Raw genomic sequence first — 24,464 nt, 5'->3', positions numbered from 1 at the left:
CGAGAAAGGATTAATAAAATTTTATTTTTTTTTCAAATAATTCTTGCCAGATTGTTTGATGGATTATCTAATCAAACCAAAAATCAATCAAAATCATTAGTTAAAATATCTTTTTCATTTTTTTTAGAAATTTTGTTTTTAAAAAATAAATTTGAAAAAGAAAATAAAAAAACTTTACCGTTAAAATTCTAGATTCAAAAATGATAGTATCCCACTGCTTCTTGACCTTTAAGCCAATTTTTTTTTCCTTTTAAAAAATCAAAAAATAAACCCCTACATCTATACCACCAGTAGCTCACAACGACCATAGAAATTGAGTCGACTTATCCACTCTTTATATAGAAAAAAAAAAAAAAAAACATAACACAACACAAATATAAAAATATTTATTTTATTATTGTAACATTAGTATTTATTTATTACTTTTTTTTTAAAAACAACTTATATAAGTTTAGATATACTGATTTTAGTAAGTATAAAAATAATAATATCATATTGTGTGTTGTGAATAGAATCAAAAACCATAATAATTCATGAACAAGAAAAAAGAAAAAGAATAAATAAATAAGTAAAGAATTAGGATTTAAAAACAAAATAAAATAATCAAGGATTTTTGCTTGGTTAATAATATTATGAACAGGTTATTAGATATTCGTATCGACAGTTAGAATATATAAATAAAATTTTGTTGTTGAGATGCAATTACTTGTTTACAACAATGTCGATTCTATAGGTGTTATTCAGGAGCAACAAAAATAAAAACAAAACCCAATAAATATAAACAAAACTGGAGCACAGCACCAACTTAAATAATAATATAATATCCATCCTTTGTTTTCTTTTCTTAAGAATTTTTGTTGTTTCAAATGGAATAGTATAGTAATGTTGGTTCTCTATTCTATTCTATTATGTTCTATTATCTGATTATTACACCACATGTTTTCTTTGTTTCCACACAACACACATGAACACACACAATATATAAAAATAAAACTTTACATCAAAAAAAAAAAACACACACACACAACTCATTAACCACAACAACAAAAATACACCAATACAGTAACACCAATACAATAGGAGTGTTGATTGTTTATTTTATTATTGTGTGTTGTATTTAAATCTAACATTATAGTTTTATTTTTATTTATTTTGTTGTTTTTATAAATCATAATAATTAAAACCAAATTTATCCACCTAACAATACTAGCCAGTATTCAAAACTTTTGTTTGTTTTTTGGAGTTTTTTTGTTTATTTGTTTTTTTTTTTTTTTTAATTTATTTATTATTAAAAATTTGAATAATTAATTTATTAACTGTTATATTTTAGTATACAGAAAAATCAGAAAAATATAGTCATCATTAAATATTAGTACAATTGTTATTATACAGCATTGTTTTGTTTGATTGTTTATAACATAACAAGAATAGAATAGAATAGGATAAGATAAGATAAGATAGCTATAGCTTTTAGGTCATCATCCATTTAACTAGCAACAAGCATAAAAAAAATAAAATAGTAGAAACAAATCTAACAATACAAAATAGATTAGATAGATTAGATATACAGACAGACCGATAGATAGATAGATAGATAGAAAAATGGATGGATATAATAATAGTAATATCCATGGTATCAATCAGCCTATGATGGATATGTCAAATATGGAATATATGACAAATTTGGTTGCTCAACAACAACAACAACAACAGCAACAACAACAGCAGCAGCAACAACAACAACAACAACCAAACTTACCATCTTTGTTAATCCCACCAAATACTCTGAGCAATTCTATGAATACTTTCAACTCGATCATCGATGATGGAAGCACAAAGAAGAGAAAAGTAAAGAATGAAGACGGAACCTACTCGGAGCTCGGAACATCACCAGGAAACATCCAGAGTGGTGGATCATATATGGATACATTCCAGCAGCTACAACAACACCAACAACAACTCAACAGTTTTCAGAATCAATATAGCAGTGTAACATCGCCACAATCCAACAACACACCATCACCCTCAACCTCTGGCACCTTCCAACTGCCTCAGTCCTCGCTCATGTCCTCCTCCCTCTATCCAATCCCATCGATCTCCATCACCACTACATCGTCGACACCTGGCGGCGGTAACATGGGTGGCTTGTCGCCACGCGGCAACGTGTCACCATCGCACTCACCTTCGCACTCGCCACTCGCTTCACCACATCACTCACCCGTTCACTCACCACTTCTCCACTCCGACAACTATCTCTCGCTCAACGAAAACGAGAACTCCGACCCACTCACACCACTCCTCGGATTCGGTGACCGTGATCCACCTTTCCAATGGACACACTACCAGCAAGACACCTGGTATACCACGCTCAACACCAACGGCGAGGAGATGCCAGTTCCACAACTACAGATCATTGCTTCCAAGGGATTCTCCTATGTCAATAACTCGTGGGTCTACTGCAGAAGAAATCACTTCCAACTGGACATCACCGCATCCTATCCCAAGCACTACGAAGGACAACTCTCCTCGTCGGCATCGAATGTCGATCCCACCCAAACTCCATCGTATTTGCTCATCGATGGCGCCAAGACACCCATCAATGGTCTCACTCTCACTATCAAGGGTATCAAGAATCGCATGGAACCAACGCAACCAGAGTTGGAAGTAGAGTTGTTCCAAACCAATTCGAAGCGTGAGAAACAAGGAGAGCACGCACCCAAGCCAGTTGCCATTCAATTCGGTTCGCTGGTGTCAATACAGCGACTTCACTTTAGAAAGGCGACACTCAACAACGCCCGACGTAATGGCCAGCCCAATCCACACCAGGAGTACAATCAACTGGTGGTTTCACTCTGGGGTCGTTGCATGGCACAGGAATACTGTATCGTCTCTTACATCTCGCCACCACTCATTGTGAGAACCGCCATTAGCTCGCCATCCGTCTCGCCAGCGGCCACCGATCTCAGTCCACAACCACACACACCCGAACCAAACCATCCTGCCTCGCCATTCAACTCATTCGGAACCAACCTAAACACCTTCCCCGATTTCTCGTCGATGAGACTTCAATCGCCTGGCCACTCGCCACGTCCCATGCTGCAGCTTAGCAACAACCTCATTCCAAACGCCAGCACTCAAGTCAACAACAACAATATACCGGCCAACTTTCCATCGAAACTTCAATCCGCCGGTGGCTGTGAATGGACCAAAGGTGATGTCGACAAAACAATCGTCTACAACGGTAAGGTCGGTATCAATGTGGAGAACCCCACCTTTGAACTCTCGGTCCAAGGTACCATATACGCTTCGGAGGGTGTATACCATCCCTCTGATCTCAGAATTAAATACGATGTAAAGCATGTCGACACCAAAAATAATCTAGACAATGTAAATAGAATGAAAATCTATGATTATAAACTACATCCAGAGTGGGTTTATATGAACGGAATGGATCCATATGAGAATGCTGATAGAGGTGTCATTGCACAAGAACTATATGTAAGTACTACTTAAAATTAATGACAACAAAACTTTCATACTGATTTAGTTTGGTTTGTATTTGTCTTTAGGAAATATTGCCTCGGTCTGTAAAGACAATTGGAAATAGAGTTATTGGTGGACAAGAAATTGAAAATCTTATGGTTATTAAGAATCAATCATTGATATTTGAAAATATTGGTGCCACACAAGAGTTATCGAAACAAGTTGAAAATATAAACAAAAAGATGGAATCATACGAATCTAGATTGCAATCTTTAGAGCGATCAAGGAGTAAGTTGTTTACACAAAAACATTGTTATTCTTTTTCTTCAAAAATATTAACACTTATTTTTTATAACGTTTCTCCAGAAAAATATATAATCATTATTATCCTTTTATCTATATTTTTTGTTCTATTTTCATTATTCGTAGTTCCATCAAGACGAGGACATAAACATTAACAGTTTAGCTTTTAAAAAGAAGAAAGAATAGAAAATCAACAAAAACAAAACAATAACAAAAACTAAAACACACAACTCCGTTCAACAAATCAATCAAACATAACAATCATGATTCTAAATGTTGTTATCTTTCAACCTAATATTTCAACTCTACCACTACTACTCCATCCAATCCTCCCTTAATTCTCACAACCCAATCATATATAAAAGTTTACCTGTATAAATTTGTTATTATTAAGTGGTAGCTTTTAAAATCTTTAATATTCTCATAATAAAATTTAATTTATCAACAATATACTCTTGAATCTTGAATCTTGATTCCTAATTAATAACCTTCAATATCAATTGATTTGATTACTTTATTATTATTATTATTATTATATATTTATGACGATGGTTATATACATTATTATTTTTTATTATCGATACTGTTTGATTTATTTGCCTCTTTCCATTTCTCTCTTTCAATATCTTTTAGTACTGCTTGTCTCATTTTCTAATCATATGATAGTAATAGTAGTAGTAGTAGAGTTGTTAGGTGTCTATTCGATCGATCACGATTTCATTGATATATGATAAATAAACTTAACTTACGGATCTAGCGTCATTTTGATCATTATGAATAAATACAATGAGTGCACCAACACCTGCAACTGTACACAGTAGTCCTATCTGTGCTTTACTAACCATTATAAATAGTTATAAGATTAGAGAATAAAAAAAAAAAGCAAAACAATCAAATAAAAATTACCAAATCGATTGTTTACATCATGATTATGATCAAACAATTTTTGTTTTTTTACAAAGTTTATTTTTTGGTTTATAATCGATGATCATTTTGTGTTAAAGATGTTAAAGTTATTTCAAAGTTTTATAGGAAGATGGAGTTTTCATAGAGATATATCACATTTTGCACAGACAAATCAAACATTTGTTAATCCATTCCTCTCATCAACAACAGTCACTCCAACATCATGTAATATATCATCTCAGTTTCAAAACTCGGGCAGTAGCAGTAGTAATAATCTTCTCATGAATAATAGTTTATTAGAAGAAAAGATGACTGTCGATGGATTTGCAACATTTACACAGGATTCAGTAGATTCTCAATCATCATCATCAAAAACAACAACAACAACAACACCATCATCAACTACATCAACGACAATAGACGATGATAAAATAGTTCAACCATTACGATATGAAGAGAAAGGATTACTATTTAAAGAGGATGGTACAAGTTGTCCTGTCACACAAAGATATATTTATTGTTACGAGCATGAGAAGATCAATGTCTATTTCGATGGAAATCCACCAACACGGTTGTTACACTCTTTGGATTTCGTTAATTCTGCGCTTGCCACAGGACACCATTGGTGTCCACCCGACAACTACGATGCTACCTATGAATTTGTATCTTCATCGGAATTCAAACTTACATACTGCGTACAAGGTCCAAAGAAGAATTACAGAATGATTACCACTTTTAAAAGAGCAGCAACTACAGATTAAATTTTAGTTTCAAAAAAAAAAAAACGACGAAATAAAAATAAAGTAAAGTAAATATATTTGGTTTGTACATATAAATGCAATATTATACATATAATAATAGTTTTTTTTTATTTATTTTTCATTGTTAACAAAAAATCGGTCAACGTTGCACTTCGATAAAGAAGTTACAAACATAATCAACAAATACCAATTGGTATTAATTTAATTAACCAAGTATTATTAACTATCCTTAGAATCATCATCATCATCCTTTTTTTTTTTTGTTTTCCACAAATAATAAAATTTATTGGAATGATTTGTTCAAAGATTTGTTATATTAATATAACATTAACCAACCTTTGTTTGACGATTTTTCTCAAAAAAAAAGTGACATTTTGCACATAAAAGGAGTGTTTTTTTTGATGGATTCTCCGAATGGTTTTTCAGAATTAGAAAAAATAACAAAATATTTATTTACTATTATTTTTTTTAAAGTACAAAGTTAGCTATTTAAGACTTTGGAAAACAGACTTTCAGATCATCAAACAAATCAATCAACAATTAAAATATTTTAAAAATGTCAAAATTAATTATAATATTATTTGCTTTAATATTTATCACTACTTCAAATGCTTGGATTAGAGGAGGAATCAGTGGTGGACTGTTAAATGTAGTGTATTCAAGTTTCTATGATATCAATTCAATGTCAATCAGTGAGTTGCACTCACGAAGTGGTTGGACACCAGCTGATAATGACAATTATCCAACTGTAGTTGCTGGTTCCGATGATATTAAGCATTTCCATGGTATCGGTATTAGAATTCCCTACAATTACGATATGCTAAATGCATCGAACAATCCAAACTCTGGATATGTTACTAAAATGAAGATCGAATATTCATTGAATGGCATTCATTACAAAGACTATGGAGTCGTCGAAACCGGTCTTAATCATACTACTTGGAGCTATTTCCAAATTGTTTATCTCTTCAAATACAGTTACAATATTTATGGAAGAAGTATTAAAATCGAACCAGTTGAATGGGTTGGCAATAAACCATCGATGATCATGGAGGTAATATATTACCCTATTAAATTGACTCAAACTGGAACCGTTCGTTCACTGGATCCAATCTTTTGGCAGGCAGCTCCCAACGGTGTTGTCAGAGAGTTCAAAAAGAAGGTGTACTTTGAAACTCCTTTCGTCGCACCACCCAAAGTTGCTATTTCAATAAATACACTTTCAAGCAGTAAAGAATCATCGACCATTATAAGTGTTGCCGCTCAAAACGTTACCAGATCCGATTTCATTGCAGTATTTGGAACATGGGGTGACGCTGTTTTCTGGGATGTCATTTCGACCTATGTCGCAACTATGGATGAACAATTATATTATCCTGAGCAACTTCCAAATTCTTGATGTTTGTAAAGAAACAGTCTCTAATCAATCAAGTTTACCAATTAAACAAACCTATTATTTTTAATAAAATAAACAAATATTAATTAATTTTCTTAATCTTGTAATTATTTTATTTATTAAATAATAACTTTTTAACATAATTTATTCTAGTGGTTCTTAAGTTATCTTTCCTAGTTTTTAGATTCAGTAGAAATCATATTAAATTTGAGTTACAGGATATTTCTTGTGATAAATTTGAAATCTCAACACAAATTTGCTTTAACTTAAGAAATAGAGAGTAGGGTTGATTTTGAATATGTCTTTGTAATGTGAGATTTTGTTTGAGGTAAAAACAAATATCGCAACCTTAAAATTTTGGTAACAAAAAAAAAAATAGTAAATCATAATTTTTGAAGATATTTTTTGAATCGATCAAAAATAGCTTTACAAACGTTTTTCATCATTGATTGGATTTCAAAAAGTACATATTTTTTATAAAAATAATAATATGAAGATAGTAGATATATTAGTTGTTTGTTTTTTTATTTTATCAATATATTCGACAATTGTTGACAGTCAACTTCCTCTCAATTCTGATGATTTAGTTTCCATTCGTTGGATCGCTCAACAAGTAAGATTAAAAACATTATTTTTCTTTAAAGATTCACTTCTTCTTACTTTGTTTAATAGTTTTCAACACCTTGGGATATGAATGCAACTGATTGTAATAGTATTCAAAAATCAATAAACAAACCAAGAAATTTAGGTTTTATTTGTATCAACGACACTCTGAATACAAAACAATATGTTTCAACTTTGTAAGACATTATTTAATTTATTAAATTAATTGAAATCTAATATTAATTTAAATTGATTAAAATAGAGATATAAATATAGACTACACTGCTGTAGACAATGGTTTTCCAAATTCTTCGATTACTCAATTGATTTTCCCAAAGATCTCCGGAATAAATATTATTCAAAAGAAATTATTAAAAAATCCTTCACTCAACATTTTGAAACTGTTGGATCATTCAGATTATTCAAATCTATCTATTAATTCTATAAGGTAATTATCATCTAAATAATAGAAAATCTATTAAAGAGTTGGACTAACCCAACTAGCTTGGCTTATTAGTTTTGATAGTATGAATATAACTTTCCCAAATAATTTTCCTAATTTTATTCAAATTTATTCATTGTAAGTATTAATTCTGTTCATTTATCAGAAACGTTAATTGATTTTTTTAAATATAGTGCTCTATTGAGATGTAATATTTCCAATGATGTCCCAAATAAAGTGTTGATCTCACCAACAAATTTCATATATCTCACAACAACAAATCCTCCCCTTGTAGTGGATTTAAAAGTAACTAAAAACTACACGTTAAGAAATCTGTTTGCTGATTTCACAACTTATAGTACCTACACCTTTGATGAAAGTGTCTTTCCAAGTTTAGTCTCCATGTATGTAAATAAAAATCATCAATTTATTAATATACTAACATCCAAGAACAGAGGTTTATCTACAATCTATAGAAATGCGGTCTTTTATCTAAAGACAAGAGTTTTAACAGAATTGTAAGTAAGTATTTGGTTTTTCTTTTGAACAAAGATCTTAATATAAAATAATTTAGTGGAATTTTTGATCCTATACGCAATGGAACAGTATATATAGACAGTACTTGTACATCATTACAACAACTGTAAGTTTAATTTTCTTTTTGGTTGAACATGTGTATTGATATCCAAATAAATCGATTGCTATTACTCTAGATCAATTACAAATCAAACAGTATATCCATTAGATTTATCAGCGCTTCCAGTGTCATCGTTTACCACTAGTAATAATAATCAACTTTTTATTTTCAAAAAGCAATTAGTATCATTTACGTAAGTTATATCAAAATGAATAATATTATTACAAAGTGCTCTACTAAACATTAAAATAGACGAAAACTTTACAATGGACCTTTCCCAGATGAATCCATGTTTTCCACTGCTTCTGTCCCTATGTAAGTAATTTAAAAATTCTTACAATTTCAACATATTGTTAACAAAAAACAAAATTTAGAAATATAAGAGTAGAAGGAAATATTATACCCGCAACAACACTTCCATTATACAATAATCTTACAAATCTGGTAAGCATATTGGTTAGCTCAAGTAGTGTCTATGGGCCTGTTCCAGAGAGATATTGCCAATTGACCGTCGTGGATTTATCTGGTACAAATATTAGTTCAATTCCAGATTGCTTTAAATGTTATTGGGATAAATTTAAAGGTAGAATGCCTACTTATCTAGGTGCACCGCCACTGGATTTCAAATGCAGTAGGTTGAAATGAAATAAGATATTATAATTGGAATCTATATTAATTATTTTTTAGATATATTTTTGGAAAGGAATGTTTTTCATTATCAACCATCAATCACAATAAGGTAATTTAGTTAAAATATTCAATTTAATTTAGTATTTTATTCTAAAACATATGTATATTATAGAGGAAAAAACTTAGGATATACTTCGGAACAGCCAAGTCTTTTTACTATTCAAGTTCCAAATGAAATGATAGTGTATGTTTAAACGATAAAAATTTAAAATTATTTATTTAACAACTAATTATTATTATTTAAGATTTACTCCCACAAGCCCAATTGGAACATTTAATCTTATTTTCAAAACATATCAAGGAAGTCAAACTATACCTATATCAATAATTACTGGTAACTAAAAGAAATAGATTTAATATCCAAATCTTTATATATTTTAAATATTTATTAATTTAATTACAATAGGAAATTATATTAAAAATATCTCTTATATACAGCTTCCAAATAGTTTAACAATAATATTGAGTGGTTTATTTAACACTTCCTCAAATATTAAAGTTATCCTTGATTCTTATAATTATCAGGTATTGGGACTTAATGAAGAATCAATAGAAATGGCATACGATCATGTGTTTGATGTCGATAAAATATTGAATATTCGATTCGATTCTACATCAGATGTTTTTAATCTAACTTTAGATTATAAAAAAGGTACCTTTTCTGATTTACAATAATGAAAAAGAATGATTACTCATTTTATTTTTTAAAACAGTGTATCCATTGATATCAGCCATTTCAAATATTAAAAGTGAAGGAGGAGTCATCAGTCTATTTGGCTATTTTGGAGACAATGGACAAAATAATATTTCTGTATTGATAAACAACAATTCAAGTTGCACTGCTATATCTCAATCAAATTCCACTATTGTTTGCAATGCTGATAAATTACCTGTTGGTATATTACCCATCATTCTAAAAGTTGATGGATATTCTTTTTCTACAAATATTAAAGTTGGTCAGTATAGTAAATATAAAGATAAAAAGATAAATAGCTAATTTAATTTAAATGCTTTACAACAGATCCAGAAGAAGTATCGGTTGATTGTGGTAGTTCTAAACCATTATGTAATGGAAATGGTGATTGTAAGGCAACCGGTGTTTGTCAATGTAATTCTGGATTCAATGGATATTATTGTGAAAATAGTAAATATATATTTAAAAAAAACTAGATAGTCTTCTAATATGCTAATTCGATTCAATTTTTAAAGAAATATTTGAAGGAGGTGTTATTGGTGAAAATTTAACAACTCCTACACCAACATTTAGAGCCGATGGTCAAGAATTTACATTCAATATGTTAGCAGTCGAAGAATTAGATTCATCAAGAAAAGTTGTAAAATCGATTCCCACAAACAATTGGAATTTCACCACAACCAAAACAACAACTACAACCATTTCACAATATAGATTGATACATTCGTCGATAGAAATCATCGAAGCAACAATTCAATACTCATCAGAACCAATGAATATAGAATTTGCAGGAATGTCTTATGTTCTTCCACCATATTCAATTAAACTCTCAGTATCAATCGAAGGGTGGACCTATCAATCGCTTCTTAGCACTTTAAGAGTAGTATTTTCAACAGCATTCGAACAACAACAAGAGTGTGGTGGCGAAAAAAATACAATTTCAACAAATCAAATCGATAAATCACTCAATTATCTCAAGATTGTAAAGAATGGAGTATCATTTTACGGTAAATTTTATGATGTCTCACTTTCTGATGGACAACCAACTTATTCGTTTGTAGAGATTGTCAATGGTGAAGCTAACACTTCAGATATTTCAATTGGAATCAATCTAAGTCAATGTCAGAGGTGTTTAATAGATCCAGATTTCTCATTGTTGGTCGCCATTCAAGACAAATGTGAAGAGAAGAGCAAAACATGGATCATTATAACTATTGTGGTTGTAGTTGGAGTTTTTGTTGCAGCACTGCTAGTGGTTGGTGCAATCTATATCAAAAAGCACAAATCTAGTATTAAAGTAAAGTTTGAAATTATGCTTGAGAGGTTTGAAAAAAATAAATAAAAAACAATTTCCTTTTGTTAATGCATTACTAAATTTAAAATAAATATAATAAATATCTATATCATCAATCAAATTTTTTTAAGATGGCTCAAAAGATGGTTTTTGACAAGTTAACTGAAGTTTTTCATTTTTGTGTGGGAAAAAAAAACTTTTTAAAAAAAAGTTCTGTGCATTTTCTTTTTTTTTTTTTTATATTTACCTTTTCAAATATATAAATATTATAAAAATGAGCTTACAAGTTGAACCTAGTAAACATACTTCTGAAAGCATTGAAGATCTTATGAAATTGATTAAAGAAAGAATAATCAGTGCTCTTCCGAAATGTTTATTTTGTGATCATCAAATGGATCCACTCGGTGAAATTGATCATTTGAATAGGTGTGTAAACGCTTCTCGAAATGTATTTTCAAATTTTAGCAATGAATTTAAGTCAAAGCTAGACGAGTGTTATAAGCAAATCCAGGATAAAGATCAACAGTTACTTGATAAAGATCAACAGCTGCATGATAAAGATCAACAAATAGCTCGCCTCCTACAACTATTAAACAGCAATCAAAATCAATATTTTCATAACAATTAACAGTTTCAGCTGCAACTCAATCGACATCTTCAGCCACAACTTCAACAACCTCAACCACAACTACAACTTCAACACCCAAATCAAATCAATCAAAATCCGATCTGAAACAAAGAAGAAATGAACAGGATAATATAAAGAAAACCTTAGACAACTATGCAAATTCAAGGTTAAAGTGTTTTAATAGCGCTCCAATTAGAGATGTGATAACCGGAAATATAGTTCAAGGTGGAAACGCAGTTTGTCAATCACCAGACGCCACTCTAATGCTCAAGGTTTTAGTGTCCATTGGCGATGAAAAGATAGTTTATTGCCGGGCAGCTCATTGTCACAAGGAAGAGTCCATTAATTTCCTCAAGAAATCATATCCTGTCTTGGAACAGAATGTCCCGATTACTCTCGGTGAGACGAATAGAATATGCCAAGGTTGCAATAGGAAGCAAACATCCAACTGTTAAAAATAAACCACTGACCATACCATATTTGTAATGTAAAGTAATTTTAAGATAAAAATAAAATCAAACAAGAAAAGCTGTATATGAAGTAGAGGAAGATGAAAATGAAACTGCTAAAGGAAAGAGAGTATACAATAAAAAAAGGTAAAAAAAAAATGATTCAAATGTTTTATAATGTGTCTAATTTAATATATTTTAATAAAATCAGATAGTAATTTTCTTACTAATTTTCTTACTTTTTTTTTAGAAATTTTTAATTTTTAATTTTTACTCGCTATTTACAAATGATCAGTAATACAAATAAAATAGTTAATTTACCTCATATAATATTATCAAAGATTGTCGAGAATTTAAATGACAATATAGATAGAATATTTGTAACATTAGTTTGTAAAAAATGGTATGATGAAAGATCTAAATATCTATCTTTTAATATCAAAAATTTCAACATGATAGATAATGATCATGATCAAATCTATTTAAACTCTTATAGATCACTATTAGTGAATTCTATTAGTCAAAAGAGTAATTGTAGTCTTGTTGTTAGTTCAAAGAGATATAACAATGATTATCTAATCACTCTAGGTAAATATATTTTAATCTACAAAAAAGAAGTAAATATAACAATCATTAATAAAGTAATAAACTTAGATCAATTGTATGATTTTGAGAATATTCAATCAAATATCAGTAAAGTCATTTTAAACAATGCTATCATAGATCGTTCCATTAATGATGAAGATGCTTTTATTATTTTCGAAAGATTCTATGAAGCCATTTCACAATCAAATGTAACCTATTTGAATGGTTATCAATCACTAATTTACAAACTACCGGTTAATTTGAAAAAATTAAAATTCTCAAATCGTTTTAATCAGGCATTGGTACCTGGATGTCTTCCACCGAATTTAGAATCCATCGATTTCGGTCATTCTTTTAACCAACCAATTGAAAAAGGAGTTCTTCCCAACACACTCAAGAAACTAAGTCTTGGAGATTCATTCAATCAATACTTGGTACCAGGAGTATTACCAGAATCATTGAAGGTTCTAAAGTTCACAGAAGTAAATTTTCAAGACATTCTACAAATTGGATCTTTACCTTCAAATCTCGAAATTATCCAGTATTCTGGACACCATGCACCAATTGGAGAAGGGATATTACCAAATTCACTTCAACAATTGATATATGTACCTATCTCTTGGGTTCCAGCAATCAAATTACTCACAAACTTGAAAGTATTGAAATTCTATCAGTACAGGGAAGAACCTGGATTAACATTGGATTTAAACCATTTACCATCATCTCTGACCGAATTGGATATTCGCAATAAGGTCAAGCTAACTTCAGTCATTTCACCTTCGATCAGATGTCTGGATATTGAAAATTCAGAATATGATATCAATGAGATATTTATGAACGATAGATCATTGTATCACTTTGAAAACCTCATGGTAATGGTTAATTCTCTCAAATCGAAATCATTGGACAATTTGAAGATAGATACACTATTCCTTAGTAGTAGAGAAGATGCAGAGGAACAAGAGATTACAATCGATCTAATTCCATTTGGAGTAGAAACATTGAAACTCGATTTATATCAAATCAAGCTCAAATACCCAATTCCACCATCTGTTAAGAAGTTGTTTGTATTTAAATTCGACGGTAGATCTCCTGCATTGGAACATATAATAGAAGCTGATGCCATACCAAGGTCTGTCGAAGAATTTGTTGTTGAAAATCACTATGGTCACCTCGAAGAATTCAACTTTAACAATTTTCCACAAACAATTCAATCATTAACTCTTCCATCACAAACCATTCCAAAAAACATCAAACTTCCTAACAATCTTATTCTGAGTCCAAACGATTATGAAAAATTCAACATTCGTAAGCTTGATGATCATCATTATATCTTGTTATGCCAACAACCATATATCATTGCCTCAATTCTTAATGATTCTCAACTTTCTAAATTGAATATTCAAACCCTTCAATTATTATTTTTAAACAATAAATCTATAAAAAATAGTATTTTTATAATCTAGTTGAATGGTTATCATACTTATTGGGAACATAAATTTATAACACACAAGTGAAGTAAATATCATTATTAGAATTATAAATAAAACAATAACCTCTGCAGTACATATGTTTTGGTGGTTTATTAATTTTTTATTTTTTAAAAGTATAGTAGAGTTCTACGTTATATGGGTAGTTAAAAGATGAATTGATTGTTTCTGGATGTTTGGCAAGTGCTTCATCTACTTCTGCTATCAATTGTTTCTTTTTCTCATCAGAGAACAAAGAGACGTAAGAAACTGAGAGTATTCTGTTTATGAGAGTATCACGAGTATACTTTTGGTCGAATCTGAATCTTTCCAAATGTAGATCGGTGTCGATTATGTTTGAAAGCGATTCATTCTCGAATGCCGACTTCCATTTGTAAGAACGGAACTGTGGTGTTACACCATCGTAGTACTTCTCATGGAAGATAGCAGCAGCATCTCTAACTATTGGATTGGAAACATCCATATCACACCACACAAGAATGAGTGGAGCACCTCTCTTGAGAACTCTGATCATCTCACGCAGTGACTCTTCATTGGAGAACCAATGGAATGCTTGCGAAACAAACAAGGCATCTACAGATTCGTCTGGCATTGGTATCGAAGTAGCAGTACCATCCAACACTTGGAACTTCAAATCCGATCTATTTGGTTGTTCCTTTTGAATAGCGGTAAGTACTTGAGTGCATGCATCTCTAAACTCTGGACTTGGCTCTACTGCAATGATATCGTTGAAACCACCGTGGTCTGCAAGTAACTGAGTGAACTTCCCAGTACCAGCTGCTAAATCAAGAATCTTTGAGTCTGCAGTCAATTTAATGTTGTTTCTAATGTAGTCGATTGTTTCCAAAGGAAGAGTAGGTCTTCCTTTTAAATAGTTATTTGTAGTCTCTACATTATGATATCCTTTTGCTGTTGGATGAATTTCATTAGCTGTATTTGTCATTATTTATATTTAGAATAAATATATATACACTTCACTTTTATGTTGAATTATTTTTTTTAATTAATGAAAAATCTGGTTCACTTTTAAAGATTTTTATGAATTTTAATTATTTAAATTAAAAATAAATTAATCGGGATTTGGCCCAACCACACTTAAAAATCCCACCAAATCATTTGCGAAAATCATATTTGTTGCATGTTTGAATCATGATTAGGTTAACCTTTAACCAATCACAGCCCAATACATGACAGAATAAAGATATTAAATCATTTTAATTTTTACACTATTTAGTAATAACAAAAATAATGCAATGTGGTCTTATTTAAGCATATAAGGGAATTCAAAAGAAGGTTGGGATGCCTCTGGATATCGGTCAAGTACTTTAATTATCTCTGCTATTATTTGTTTCTTTTTTTCATCGGACAACAAAGAGATGAAAGAGACTGAGAGTATTCTGATCATGAGCCTTTCACGAGTATATTTTTGGGGAGGCATAAAATAAAATTACACATTTGATTCTAAATAAGTTCTCTTTAACTTTTATCTTGATTTATTAAAAGAGAAATGTTCCTTGTTCATCAAAAAGAGAAAATTTAATTTGGTCCGACCACCTTCTATATCCCACTAAATCATTGATGGGTTTAGAAAAATCATGATAATTAGTAACTTTGACCAAAAAAGCCCAATGCGTGTGAATAATGATATAAATATAAATTTAATTATTAAACTTTTAGTAATAAAAATAATAAATATAGTTATGTAAAGATATTGTAAGATCATTGCAATAATGAAATCGAATGATCAATAATATTTTGCAAAACAACCGAAAACTTTTGCAGTTATTAAAACTACAAATGATATAACTAGTTTGTTTGTTTCCTAATTAACCTAACTACAAACAAATATAAAGATGTCAGATAAATCTAAATTAAAGAATATTGATGTATATAAAAGAATGAACTTTCTTTATCAAGCTGCATATCTAATGAAACAAACCAATTCAAATAGAATGAATAGTACCAATATCAATAATGATGATAACAACAGCAGCAGTGGTGTTATTGAAGAGCAAATAGATAATAGTGATGATAATAATAATAATAATAAAGTGGTTTCAGATGGAAACAATAATTTATCAAGCTTCTATTGTAATGTAATTAAACAGATCTCAAGAAGAGGAGTAATAAGAATGAATAGTAGATTAAAGAAAACCATTTGCAAGAAGTGTTCATCGCTAATGGTACCTGGTGTTTCATCAACCGTTAGAATAAAAGGTAAATAATATATATCATTACTATTAGATTTAAAAGATTTTAATAAATTATATTTCACTATAGATCATAGAGAATCACATATAACATTGAAATGTAACAATTGTAATACTGTAAAAAGATTTCAAACAAATAAACATAGAGAAAACAATAAACAAAAGAAATTAAAAAAGAAAAACAATATAAATAATAATAATAATAGCGATAATATAATAATAAAGAATGATAGTGATAATAAACAATGATTAAAATAAAATACATGTAAATAAAGTTGTAAAGTACGATCATTTTTGTATTCGTTTCAAGTTTTGATTTATTTATTAATTGAAATAATTTAGTTATTAACGCCAAGCGTTGTCTATATTGCTTTTATCATTAGTATTATCATCATCGTCATTACCTTGTGTTGATGCTTTTGAAGTAGAGTTGCTTCTTGAAGATTTCTTTGGTGTTGTTGATTCCTTAAAGACACCGGTACTTGAGTATTCAAAAGTATCTTGTGACTCTCCATATACAAATCTAGGTGTATTCAATATTTTATTTGATGAAACTACCTTTTCTTTTGCCTTTCAAATGATTAATATATTATTAGTTTATTATCTAAAAATGAATTGATATATGATATAACTTACTAAATCCCATAGTCTTAATGTATTTGATGATCTATCCTCACCTATGATCTCTTCTTTCAACATGATCTCTGATAGCCATGGTTCATCTTGCATCTGACTCTGTAGTTTTAAGAGACGAACGATCTCGTTGGCTATGTTGTCGACGATGATCGACTCTTCTTGACGTTTGATTTGACGATGACGGAAGTAGCGGTACAACACATAGACGGTGAACACACCGATGAGCACGGGCAGGTAAGCAAGTAGGATTTGTTTCAGTGTGAAGTAAGTCTGACACCAGAGAGGACGATTCGCTTCGTTGGCAGTGTAGAAACTGAATTGCTTGGTGGCGGCGTCGTAGGTGTAGTGCACGCTCGACACGATCGAGCGATCCACTCCGAGATCGGTGGTGTCAACGGTGCGGTCGGTGATCAACTCTATCAGCTTGGCGTAGGCAGTGCGCACCAGTTCGTTCTTGATCCAGTAGCGAGAGTTGAACTCCTCTTCGAGCTGGGCTGCCGGCATCTCAAACGACTTGGCGACGCCACACTCGTAGCGACCCTTGTAGTCACGCAGCACCAAGTCGACATTGTTGAAAACGTTTACGATCGCATCGACACGAGAAGGATCGACAATACACGACTGTCCACTCTTGACATAGCCTTCGGCACACGAGTAGAAATGATCGTTGAAACAGATTCCACGATCCGGACAGACCACACAACTGTACTTGCCATTCGGTAGCCGTGTAGGAAGTGCGTCACTATCACAATACTTGATATCATTGAATCGGTAATAAAATCTAGCTAGAATGAATAATAACAATGCCCACATACTAAATGTAATGAAAACCAAGAAATAACTTGAAAAACTTTGTTCTTCCTCGATCTTTGGTTTGCTTTGTTGTTGCTGCTGTTGCTGTTGTTGTTGTTCTTGTTGTTTCTTTAATAATAATTGTTTAAGTTGTTGCTGTTGCTGTTGTAGTTGTTGTTGTTTTTGTTGTTGTTGTAATTTGTTTTGTTTTGTTGGTAAAACTTCCTCCACATCACCAGCATCACTATCACTATAATCAACACTGCTAATACTGCTATCACTCATATCAAATTCGAATTCATCTATCTCCTGTTGTTGTTGTTGTGCAGAATCATCTTCATCAAATACAATATCTTCTGTATCGAATTGAATGTGGTTGGTTGTTGAAGGATTGGTGAACAGTGGTGGTTGTTTGGCGGTTGGATAGTCGTTGTATTGGAATCCAACGTTTGTTGGTACTGCTGGTGGTCCAGGTGTTTTTGGATAGACATGTTGTAACTTTGGTACACTAATTCCACTGCCACTACCAATTGTAGTGGATGTGGTGGTTGTTGTTGTTGTATTTGGTTTTGGCATCTTTAACTTGGCGAGACGTGCTTGACGACCAGCTTCGAGTTCTCTCTCCTTCTGCTCTCTCTGTCTAGCCAACTCTTCCTCTATCTCTCTAGCCTTCCTCTGTCTCTCCAACTCTGCCAATCTTTCTCTCTCCTTTGCCTCCTCCAGCTCCAACTCTGCTTTTCTCTCCTTCTCAAACTGAGTCATCACACCGGCAGTTGAATATCTCTTCTTTTTCTTTGGAACTTCCTCCTTCTCCTTCTCCTTTTCTTTCTTTACTAATATCTCTTGCTCTTTGTTCTTTGTATATCTATCTGCTTGGAATATATTAACATCTTTATCAGTTGATTTTCTTTTCTGTGATGGATTTGGTGGTGCTGCTACTGCTGTTGTTATTGGTGCTGCTGTGGATGTTGTTGATGTTGCTGATGTTTTAGTTGTTGGATTGGAAGCAGCGATTGAAGCAGAGATAGATGGATATGTAGGTAATATACTTGGAACTGCTTTACTTGATTTACTTTCAGGGTTACTCTCTTCTTTAACTTTTGGTACTATTGCACCACCCAATGATTTTGTTCTTCTTCTAGTCGGTATGTCATTATCTTTTTCAAGCTTTGTATTATTATTATTGTTGTTGTTGTTGTTGTTGTTGTTGCCACTTGTTGCTGCTGCTGTTGATGTTTTAGATGTAGTTGTAGTTGTAGTTGTAGTTGTTGCATCATTTTGTTTATCAGTTTTAATTGATTTTCTCTTAACTGGTGTTGGTGTAACTGTATTATTATTATTACTACTAGTTGTAGTTCCACCTCCATTACTCTTAATAGCACCAACAGAATTTCTCTTCTTTATTGAACTACCAGTGCTACCTCCATTGTCACCTATTATTGTTTTAACATTAATAATTAGTATCTTAATGTCTCTGTTTTATTTAAACAACAATAAATAGTTAAACTAGTTGAACTGTTGAGTCATCTTTTTTTTACCTTTTGTATTGGTGGTGGGTGGTGTTGAGACTATTGGTACCAATTTTTGAGAGGGTGTTGAGGCTCTGTTTTTTCTGATTTGATGTCTAGAGTCACCTTGTAATATATCATCCTCATCCATTTTCTTATCTATTTTTGAAGAAATTAATTATAAAATATGATATTTATATTTATTAAAACTTGTACTAATAATAAATATCTATATATATCTTATTTTTGTCTATCGCTAATTAACAAAAAAATAAAGAATAAAATGATAGTTCACAATTTTTCTCACAAACAAAAACGCGCGAACTTACTCAAACTTTCTTTGTGACACAAATCTCAAAAAAGATATAAACATAAATGAAAGTAATGAAAATATTTATATTTATTATAGTACTATTATAATGTTATTACTGATGAATAACAAATTATTATTTTATAATCAAATGTTTTTTTTTTTGTGCAAAAATTAATGATACTTATTATTATTATTATTATTTTAAAGTTTGGTTGGTGAAAAGCAAAGTTTTATGCTATTTTGTGAATGTTTTCGATATATATTATTGTTATTGTATTGCTATTCAGGTGTGAAGATTAATCTTAATATTATTACATTTTTGTGTTGTTGTTGTTGTTGCTGTTATTTTGATGATTCTTAAGAGTATGACCAATGAGTATCTTGATTCTTGGCTTGGTGAGTCTGTTTGTGTTTCGGTTTCTTATTCTTTAACATCTTATAGTATTCTCTCATCTCTTGTTTAGTGGGTGCCTGCACAGGGTCTGGTTCTGTCGATTTACTATGACTATATAGTTTTTTTGATTATTAATGATTTATGAGTACTTTGTTTGTTTTTAAAAATGAATAATATAATAGAATCACAAATCAATCAATCAACTACATTAACAAACTGAAATATAATATCATATATTATTCATAAATCATAATCATAAAAACTAAATTCTAACACATACTTGTCATTCTTGTACATTTTATTAAAATTTAACTGTTCTTTGACGGTATTATTTTCTTTCATTTTTTGCTTTATAAAAAATAAACTATAATCGTTAGATTATAGCTATTATCTTAAATAAATAAACTATATAATAATAATAAATAAATTATAAATACATAATTATTTGTTTGTTTGAAAAGTAGCAATTTCTTGTAGTTTTAAAACTTGTTAAATTAAAGATTAAAAAAAAGAAAAAAATAAAAATAGAAATTTTTCAAAAAAATCGATTCTTGAGAAATATTGAACCTATTAATTAAAATCAAAATCTTTTATATAATATATCTATCTATCGATTTATCTATTTATTCTTATTTATCTTAGTTCAATTCTAATATTAAAATTGGGTGGTTCTAAAATTAATCCTGGTCCTATAGAAATTGATTAAAAATGATTAGAATTGACTATTTTTTGTTGTTTTTGATACAAAATAAAAGACTTACTTGGTATTTCATCTATTTTTTGATCGATTGGCGCTATAAATTTAAATGTTTTAAATAGATTTGCTAAAATGATGAAAATAGAGAGTTCTGCAAAATTGATTCCAACACAACGTCTTAGTCCATTTCCAAAGGTTATCGGTGCTCTATCGTCATTTAAAAATCTAGCTGGATCAAACTCGTTTGCATTCTCCCAAACACTCTCTGATAAACAAGCTGAATATGCATTACCTATAACTTGTGTCTATTGTTTTTGTTTTTATTTTTGTTTTTGTTTTGTTTAGTTTTTGTTTTAAAAAATTATCAATGTTAATAGCTAGCTATAAATGGTAAACTATCTATCTGTATACATACACCTTTGGGTATAAAATAACCATCTAGAGTTGTATCTTCAGAAACTTGATGTGGTAGACCCAATGGTGAAGTTGGTTTCAATCTCATGCTCTCTTTAATGGCACTTTGAAGCAATGGTAACTTGGTTCTCATAGTGAAATCTATTGGTACGCCAGGTTCGGTATTATTTTTAATTTCATTATATATTCTCTCTTGACAATCTGGTCTATTTGTCATCAATAAAATAAACCATTGTAATGTAATTGTATTTGTATCAGCTATAGTTAAAACAATAAATGATTGTAAATATTCTTCACTTTAAATACTTTTGTTAATTAATTTTACTTACTTCCAGCAACTAATAAATCCAAACAATTTCTAACAATACAATCACTATCGAAATATTCATTTCCACCATTTTCAATTTCATTTAAAAATAAATCTATAAAATCTCTTGGACTATATAAATATACATGTATTTTAGAAATATATTAATATAAATAATTGATAAAAATCATCTTTGTTCAATAATACAAACTTTTTACTGTCATAAGTTCTCTTGTGTTCAATTAATCTCTTTCTTGAAAAATCTAATATACCATCTACCACTTTTTCCATTTCATCAAACTAAATAAACCAGTAGATTAGTAAATTGATTAGTCAACCATCAAAGAATGATTTCTAATCTTACATTACAGAATGGTCTCATCCAAGGTATAAAATCACCTGGATTACCTTGTGCCATCAATTTTACCAACGTCTCACTGTTATGCATGATATCCTTTTCATCTTCCAACATCTTTGATTGATCATAGCTAATCTCTGTTGAAAACATAAATTGGAACATAATATTGAATGATACTTTTCTAATATATCCTTTAATATCAATCTATTTAAATTATAAGTTATTAGTCATTATAAACTAATTAATAAATTGTTAGTTTGTTAAAAAAATAAACATACAGGAGAACCTTGTTTTAATTCACACTTTAAAACATCCGATAGCTTATCGATTTGATTTAGGAATATCTCTTCTAGCTTCAAAACTCTTGCTTTGGTCATTGCATTACCATAGAAACTACGAAGCTTCTTCCACATCACACTGTTTGTAAAACTAAGATCCTTATCACCACCAATGAACAAAAGCGACGGAGTGAGATAGCGATCTACGAAATTCGATGCCTGTGTAGTGAAGGCAGTATGAATTATCTCTGGTTCATTAAGAACGATAGTATAGATAGATCCCATCCAAATACCAAAGATACGACCATACTTCTTATATAATATATCTAATTGTTCTTGTGGCTTTACATTTCCAACTTGATGTAAATTACCTATACTATAAATTATTATATTAAAGTAAATGTTTAATATATAGTTTAAGAAATTTATCAAAAAAATTAAAAAAAAAAAACATTAACATTTCAAAGAATGAAAACAAAAAAATTTACATTGGAAGTGGTATTGGTCCTGGTGGGCCATTTCTAATATATCTACTTTTCTGTGAATAAAAATGAGATATAATATAATTAGTAAATCTTTAAAAATAAATGAATATTGTTTGTTTTTGATACAATACGAAATTAATTATTAATACAATGACTATACCTAGTAAGGATTGATATTACAAACATTGTTGTAGATTTGTTTTTTTTTTTTTTGAGCTCAAAAAAAAACCTTTTTTTTTTATAATGATTATTCAAGTTTGTTTGTAATAATGTCGATTTGAAATAAATGAGCCAGAAAATAAGAATATATTTGTTGTTTTGAACAACTCCTCAAATCGATTCACTTTAGAATCAAACAAAACCATTTATTTTTGAAAAATAAAAAAAACAAAAAACAAAAAAATCGGTTTTTGGGTGGTGTTTATTTGCGTCATTTGACATTTTCGATGATTTTTTTTTTTGCAAAGATGTTGTTGCTTGAAAGATTTTTAAAATAACGTAATGTCATTGTTTCAGTTATAAATTAATTAATTACCATTGTTGGTAAAATTACAATTCATATTTTATTAATTAAGAACAACAAATCAAAAATGGTTTTTTTATTATATTCTTTTATAACAAACAATACCGCCGACCTAATAATACTGTTTATGGAGTTTTCCAAATTTAATAATAGGCTGCTTTTAAGTACGTGGTTATATTAATAATTATTATTATTATTTTAAGATGATAGTTGGTTGGTTTGTTTGTTTTGATAATATAGTATAGTATTGGGAATTGTGTATGATTAGCTAATGAAATTTATGTCCGCAAGTAGAACAGAATTTTGAAAGAGGCGTTGGTCTGTTACCACAGTGTGGACAAAAATTGGGGGTATGATGATGGTGATGACCGTGATGATGATGATGATGACTTGATGACGACGACGATTCTATTGTCACTGGTTTATAGGTGGTGCTCGCAGTGATGGTTGTAGGTTTCTGTGTACTATAGCTGACAGTCGCTGTTGACGTGGTTGGTTTTGAGTGGTGACCACTTTCTACTGGTGCCCATTTCTTGGATGAGACAGTAAGACTACTACCTCCACTTCCACTTCCACTTCCACTATGATGATGACCATGGCCATGACTCGGAGAAGATGAATGATGATGGCTACTACTACTACTACCATGTGATTGTTGTGAGAGTGGTGTCCATTTCGGTGAAAATCCTACACCACCACTACCACCACTGCTATGATGACTTGTTGTGGAGTGTGTAGTGTAGGTTGTTTTGGGAGGTGGTGCTGGTGGTGGTGCTGGTGTTGGAGCTGGTGTATGATAGGTTACTGTTACATGATGAGATGGTGTTGTTGTGTGATGGTGATGCTCCTTATGATGATGATGCTCTTTATGATGGTGGTCTTTATGATGATCTTTATGATGATCTTTATGATGATGTTTATCCTTATCTTTGTTATGAGTTCTAGCTTGATTACATTCATCTATAAACTTCTCAAAGAATTTGGTAACTGGATCTTTCTTGTGTTTATCTTTATGTTCCTTGTGCTCTTTATGTTCTTTATGTTCTTTATGATGACAACAAGAACAATGATCAGAGTGATGGTGGTGATGGTGATGACTCATATTTATTTTTATTTTATTAAATTTTTATTAAAAATCTATATATCTCTTATTTGTTTTTTTTTTAATACAAAGAATGATTTATTTAG

General features: G+C 30.5%; 11 protein-coding genes across 11 annotated transcripts; 6 read left to right on the top strand and 5 right to left on the bottom strand.

Annotated features, from left to right (window-relative positions):
- Positions 1-1,602: 1,602 nt before the first annotated feature.
- rcdK (NDT80/PhoG-like protein) lies at positions 1,603-4,007 on the top strand (the record flags this gene model as incomplete). Its single annotated transcript, XM_020577351.1, has 3 exons — positions 1,603-3,498; positions 3,570-3,771; positions 3,961-4,007. The coding sequence occupies 3 exons, from the start codon at positions 1,603-1,605 to the stop codon at positions 4,005-4,007; spliced, it is 2,145 nt and encodes a 714-aa protein (XP_020432678.1).
- Positions 4,008-4,526: 519 nt separating this feature from the next.
- Positions 4,527-4,631, bottom strand: PPL_06496 (uncharacterized protein; the record flags this gene model as incomplete). Its single annotated transcript, XM_020577350.1, has 1 exon — positions 4,527-4,631. One exon carries the CDS (start codon positions 4,629-4,631, stop codon positions 4,527-4,529), a length of 105 nt encoding a protein of 34 aa, XP_020432677.1.
- Positions 4,632-4,790: 159 nt separating this feature from the next.
- PPL_06495 (uncharacterized protein) lies at positions 4,791-5,453 on the top strand (the record flags this gene model as incomplete). The annotated part of the gene is made up of 1 exon (XM_020577349.1): positions 4,791-5,453. One exon carries the CDS (start codon positions 4,791-4,793, stop codon positions 5,451-5,453), a length of 663 nt encoding a protein of 220 aa, XP_020432676.1.
- A 556-nt stretch (positions 5,454-6,009) lies between these two features.
- On the top strand, positions 6,010-6,852 carry PPL_06494 (uncharacterized protein; the record flags this gene model as incomplete). The annotated part of the gene is made up of 1 exon (XM_020577348.1): positions 6,010-6,852. One exon carries the CDS (start codon positions 6,010-6,012, stop codon positions 6,850-6,852), a length of 843 nt encoding a protein of 280 aa, XP_020432675.1.
- A 487-nt stretch (positions 6,853-7,339) lies between these two features.
- PPL_06493 (tenascin C-like protein) lies at positions 7,340-11,257 on the top strand (the record flags this gene model as incomplete). Its single annotated transcript, XM_020577347.1, has 17 exons — positions 7,340-7,462; positions 7,522-7,649; positions 7,715-7,900; positions 7,937-8,032; positions 8,089-8,298; positions 8,371-8,412; positions 8,469-8,537; positions 8,608-8,724; positions 8,784-8,846; positions 8,915-9,114; positions 9,219-9,270; positions 9,334-9,405; positions 9,467-9,555; positions 9,628-9,873; positions 9,935-10,186; positions 10,243-10,365; positions 10,431-11,257. The coding sequence occupies 17 exons, from the start codon at positions 7,340-7,342 to the stop codon at positions 11,255-11,257; spliced, it is 2,895 nt and encodes a 964-aa protein (XP_020432674.1).
- Positions 11,258-11,483: 226 nt separating this feature from the next.
- Positions 11,484-14,414, top strand: PPL_06492 (FNIP repeat-containing protein; the record flags this gene model as incomplete). The annotated part of the gene is made up of 5 exons (XM_020577346.1): positions 11,484-11,657; positions 11,721-11,805; positions 11,841-12,236; positions 12,599-14,320; positions 14,407-14,414. 5 exons carry the CDS (start codon positions 11,484-11,486, stop codon positions 14,412-14,414), a joined length of 2,385 nt encoding a protein of 794 aa, XP_020432673.1.
- Positions 14,415-14,464: 50 nt separating this feature from the next.
- PPL_06491 (class I SAM-dependent methyltransferase) lies at positions 14,465-15,304 on the bottom strand (the record flags this gene model as incomplete). Its single annotated transcript, XM_020577345.1, has 1 exon — positions 14,465-15,304. One exon carries the CDS (start codon positions 15,302-15,304, stop codon positions 14,465-14,467), a length of 840 nt encoding a protein of 279 aa, XP_020432672.1.
- Positions 15,305-16,214: 910 nt separating this feature from the next.
- Positions 16,215-16,820, top strand: PPL_06490 (ribonuclease P Rpr2/Rpp21/SNM1 subunit; the record flags this gene model as incomplete). The annotated part of the gene is made up of 2 exons (XM_020577344.1): positions 16,215-16,578; positions 16,642-16,820. The coding sequence occupies 2 exons, from the start codon at positions 16,215-16,217 to the stop codon at positions 16,818-16,820; spliced, it is 543 nt and encodes a 180-aa protein (XP_020432671.1).
- A 96-nt stretch (positions 16,821-16,916) lies between these two features.
- PPL_06489 (uncharacterized protein) lies at positions 16,917-19,658 on the bottom strand (the record flags this gene model as incomplete). Its single annotated transcript, XM_020577343.1, has 3 exons — positions 16,917-17,141; positions 17,208-19,432; positions 19,538-19,658. The coding sequence occupies 3 exons, from the start codon at positions 19,656-19,658 to the stop codon at positions 16,917-16,919; spliced, it is 2,571 nt and encodes an 856-aa protein (XP_020432670.1).
- An 89-nt stretch (positions 19,659-19,747) lies between these two features.
- On the bottom strand, positions 19,748-20,556 carry PPL_06488 (uncharacterized protein; the record flags this gene model as incomplete). Its single annotated transcript, XM_020577342.1, has 3 exons — positions 19,748-19,763; positions 20,254-20,325; positions 20,495-20,556. The coding sequence occupies 3 exons, from the start codon at positions 20,554-20,556 to the stop codon at positions 19,748-19,750; spliced, it is 150 nt and encodes a 49-aa protein (XP_020432669.1).
- A 291-nt stretch (positions 20,557-20,847) lies between these two features.
- Positions 20,848-24,378, bottom strand: CYP515B1 (cytochrome P450; the record flags this gene model as incomplete). The annotated part of the gene is made up of 8 exons (XM_020577341.1): positions 20,848-20,903; positions 20,976-21,216; positions 21,327-21,583; positions 21,655-21,764; positions 21,844-21,932; positions 21,997-22,194; positions 22,269-22,639; positions 23,604-24,378. 8 exons carry the CDS (start codon positions 24,376-24,378, stop codon positions 20,848-20,850), a joined length of 2,097 nt encoding a protein of 698 aa, XP_020432668.1.
- Positions 24,379-24,464: the final 86 nt, after the last annotated feature.

This window comes from Heterostelium album (genome assembly GCF_000004825.1).
Source record: "Heterostelium album PN500 unplaced genomic scaffold PPL_contig16, whole genome shotgun sequence".
In the NCBI taxonomy this organism is placed as follows: Eukaryota; Evosea; class Eumycetozoa; order Acytosteliales; family Acytosteliaceae; genus Heterostelium; species Heterostelium album.
Note: the sequence above shows the minus strand (reverse complement) of the source record. Positions and strands in the feature narration are given on the sequence as shown.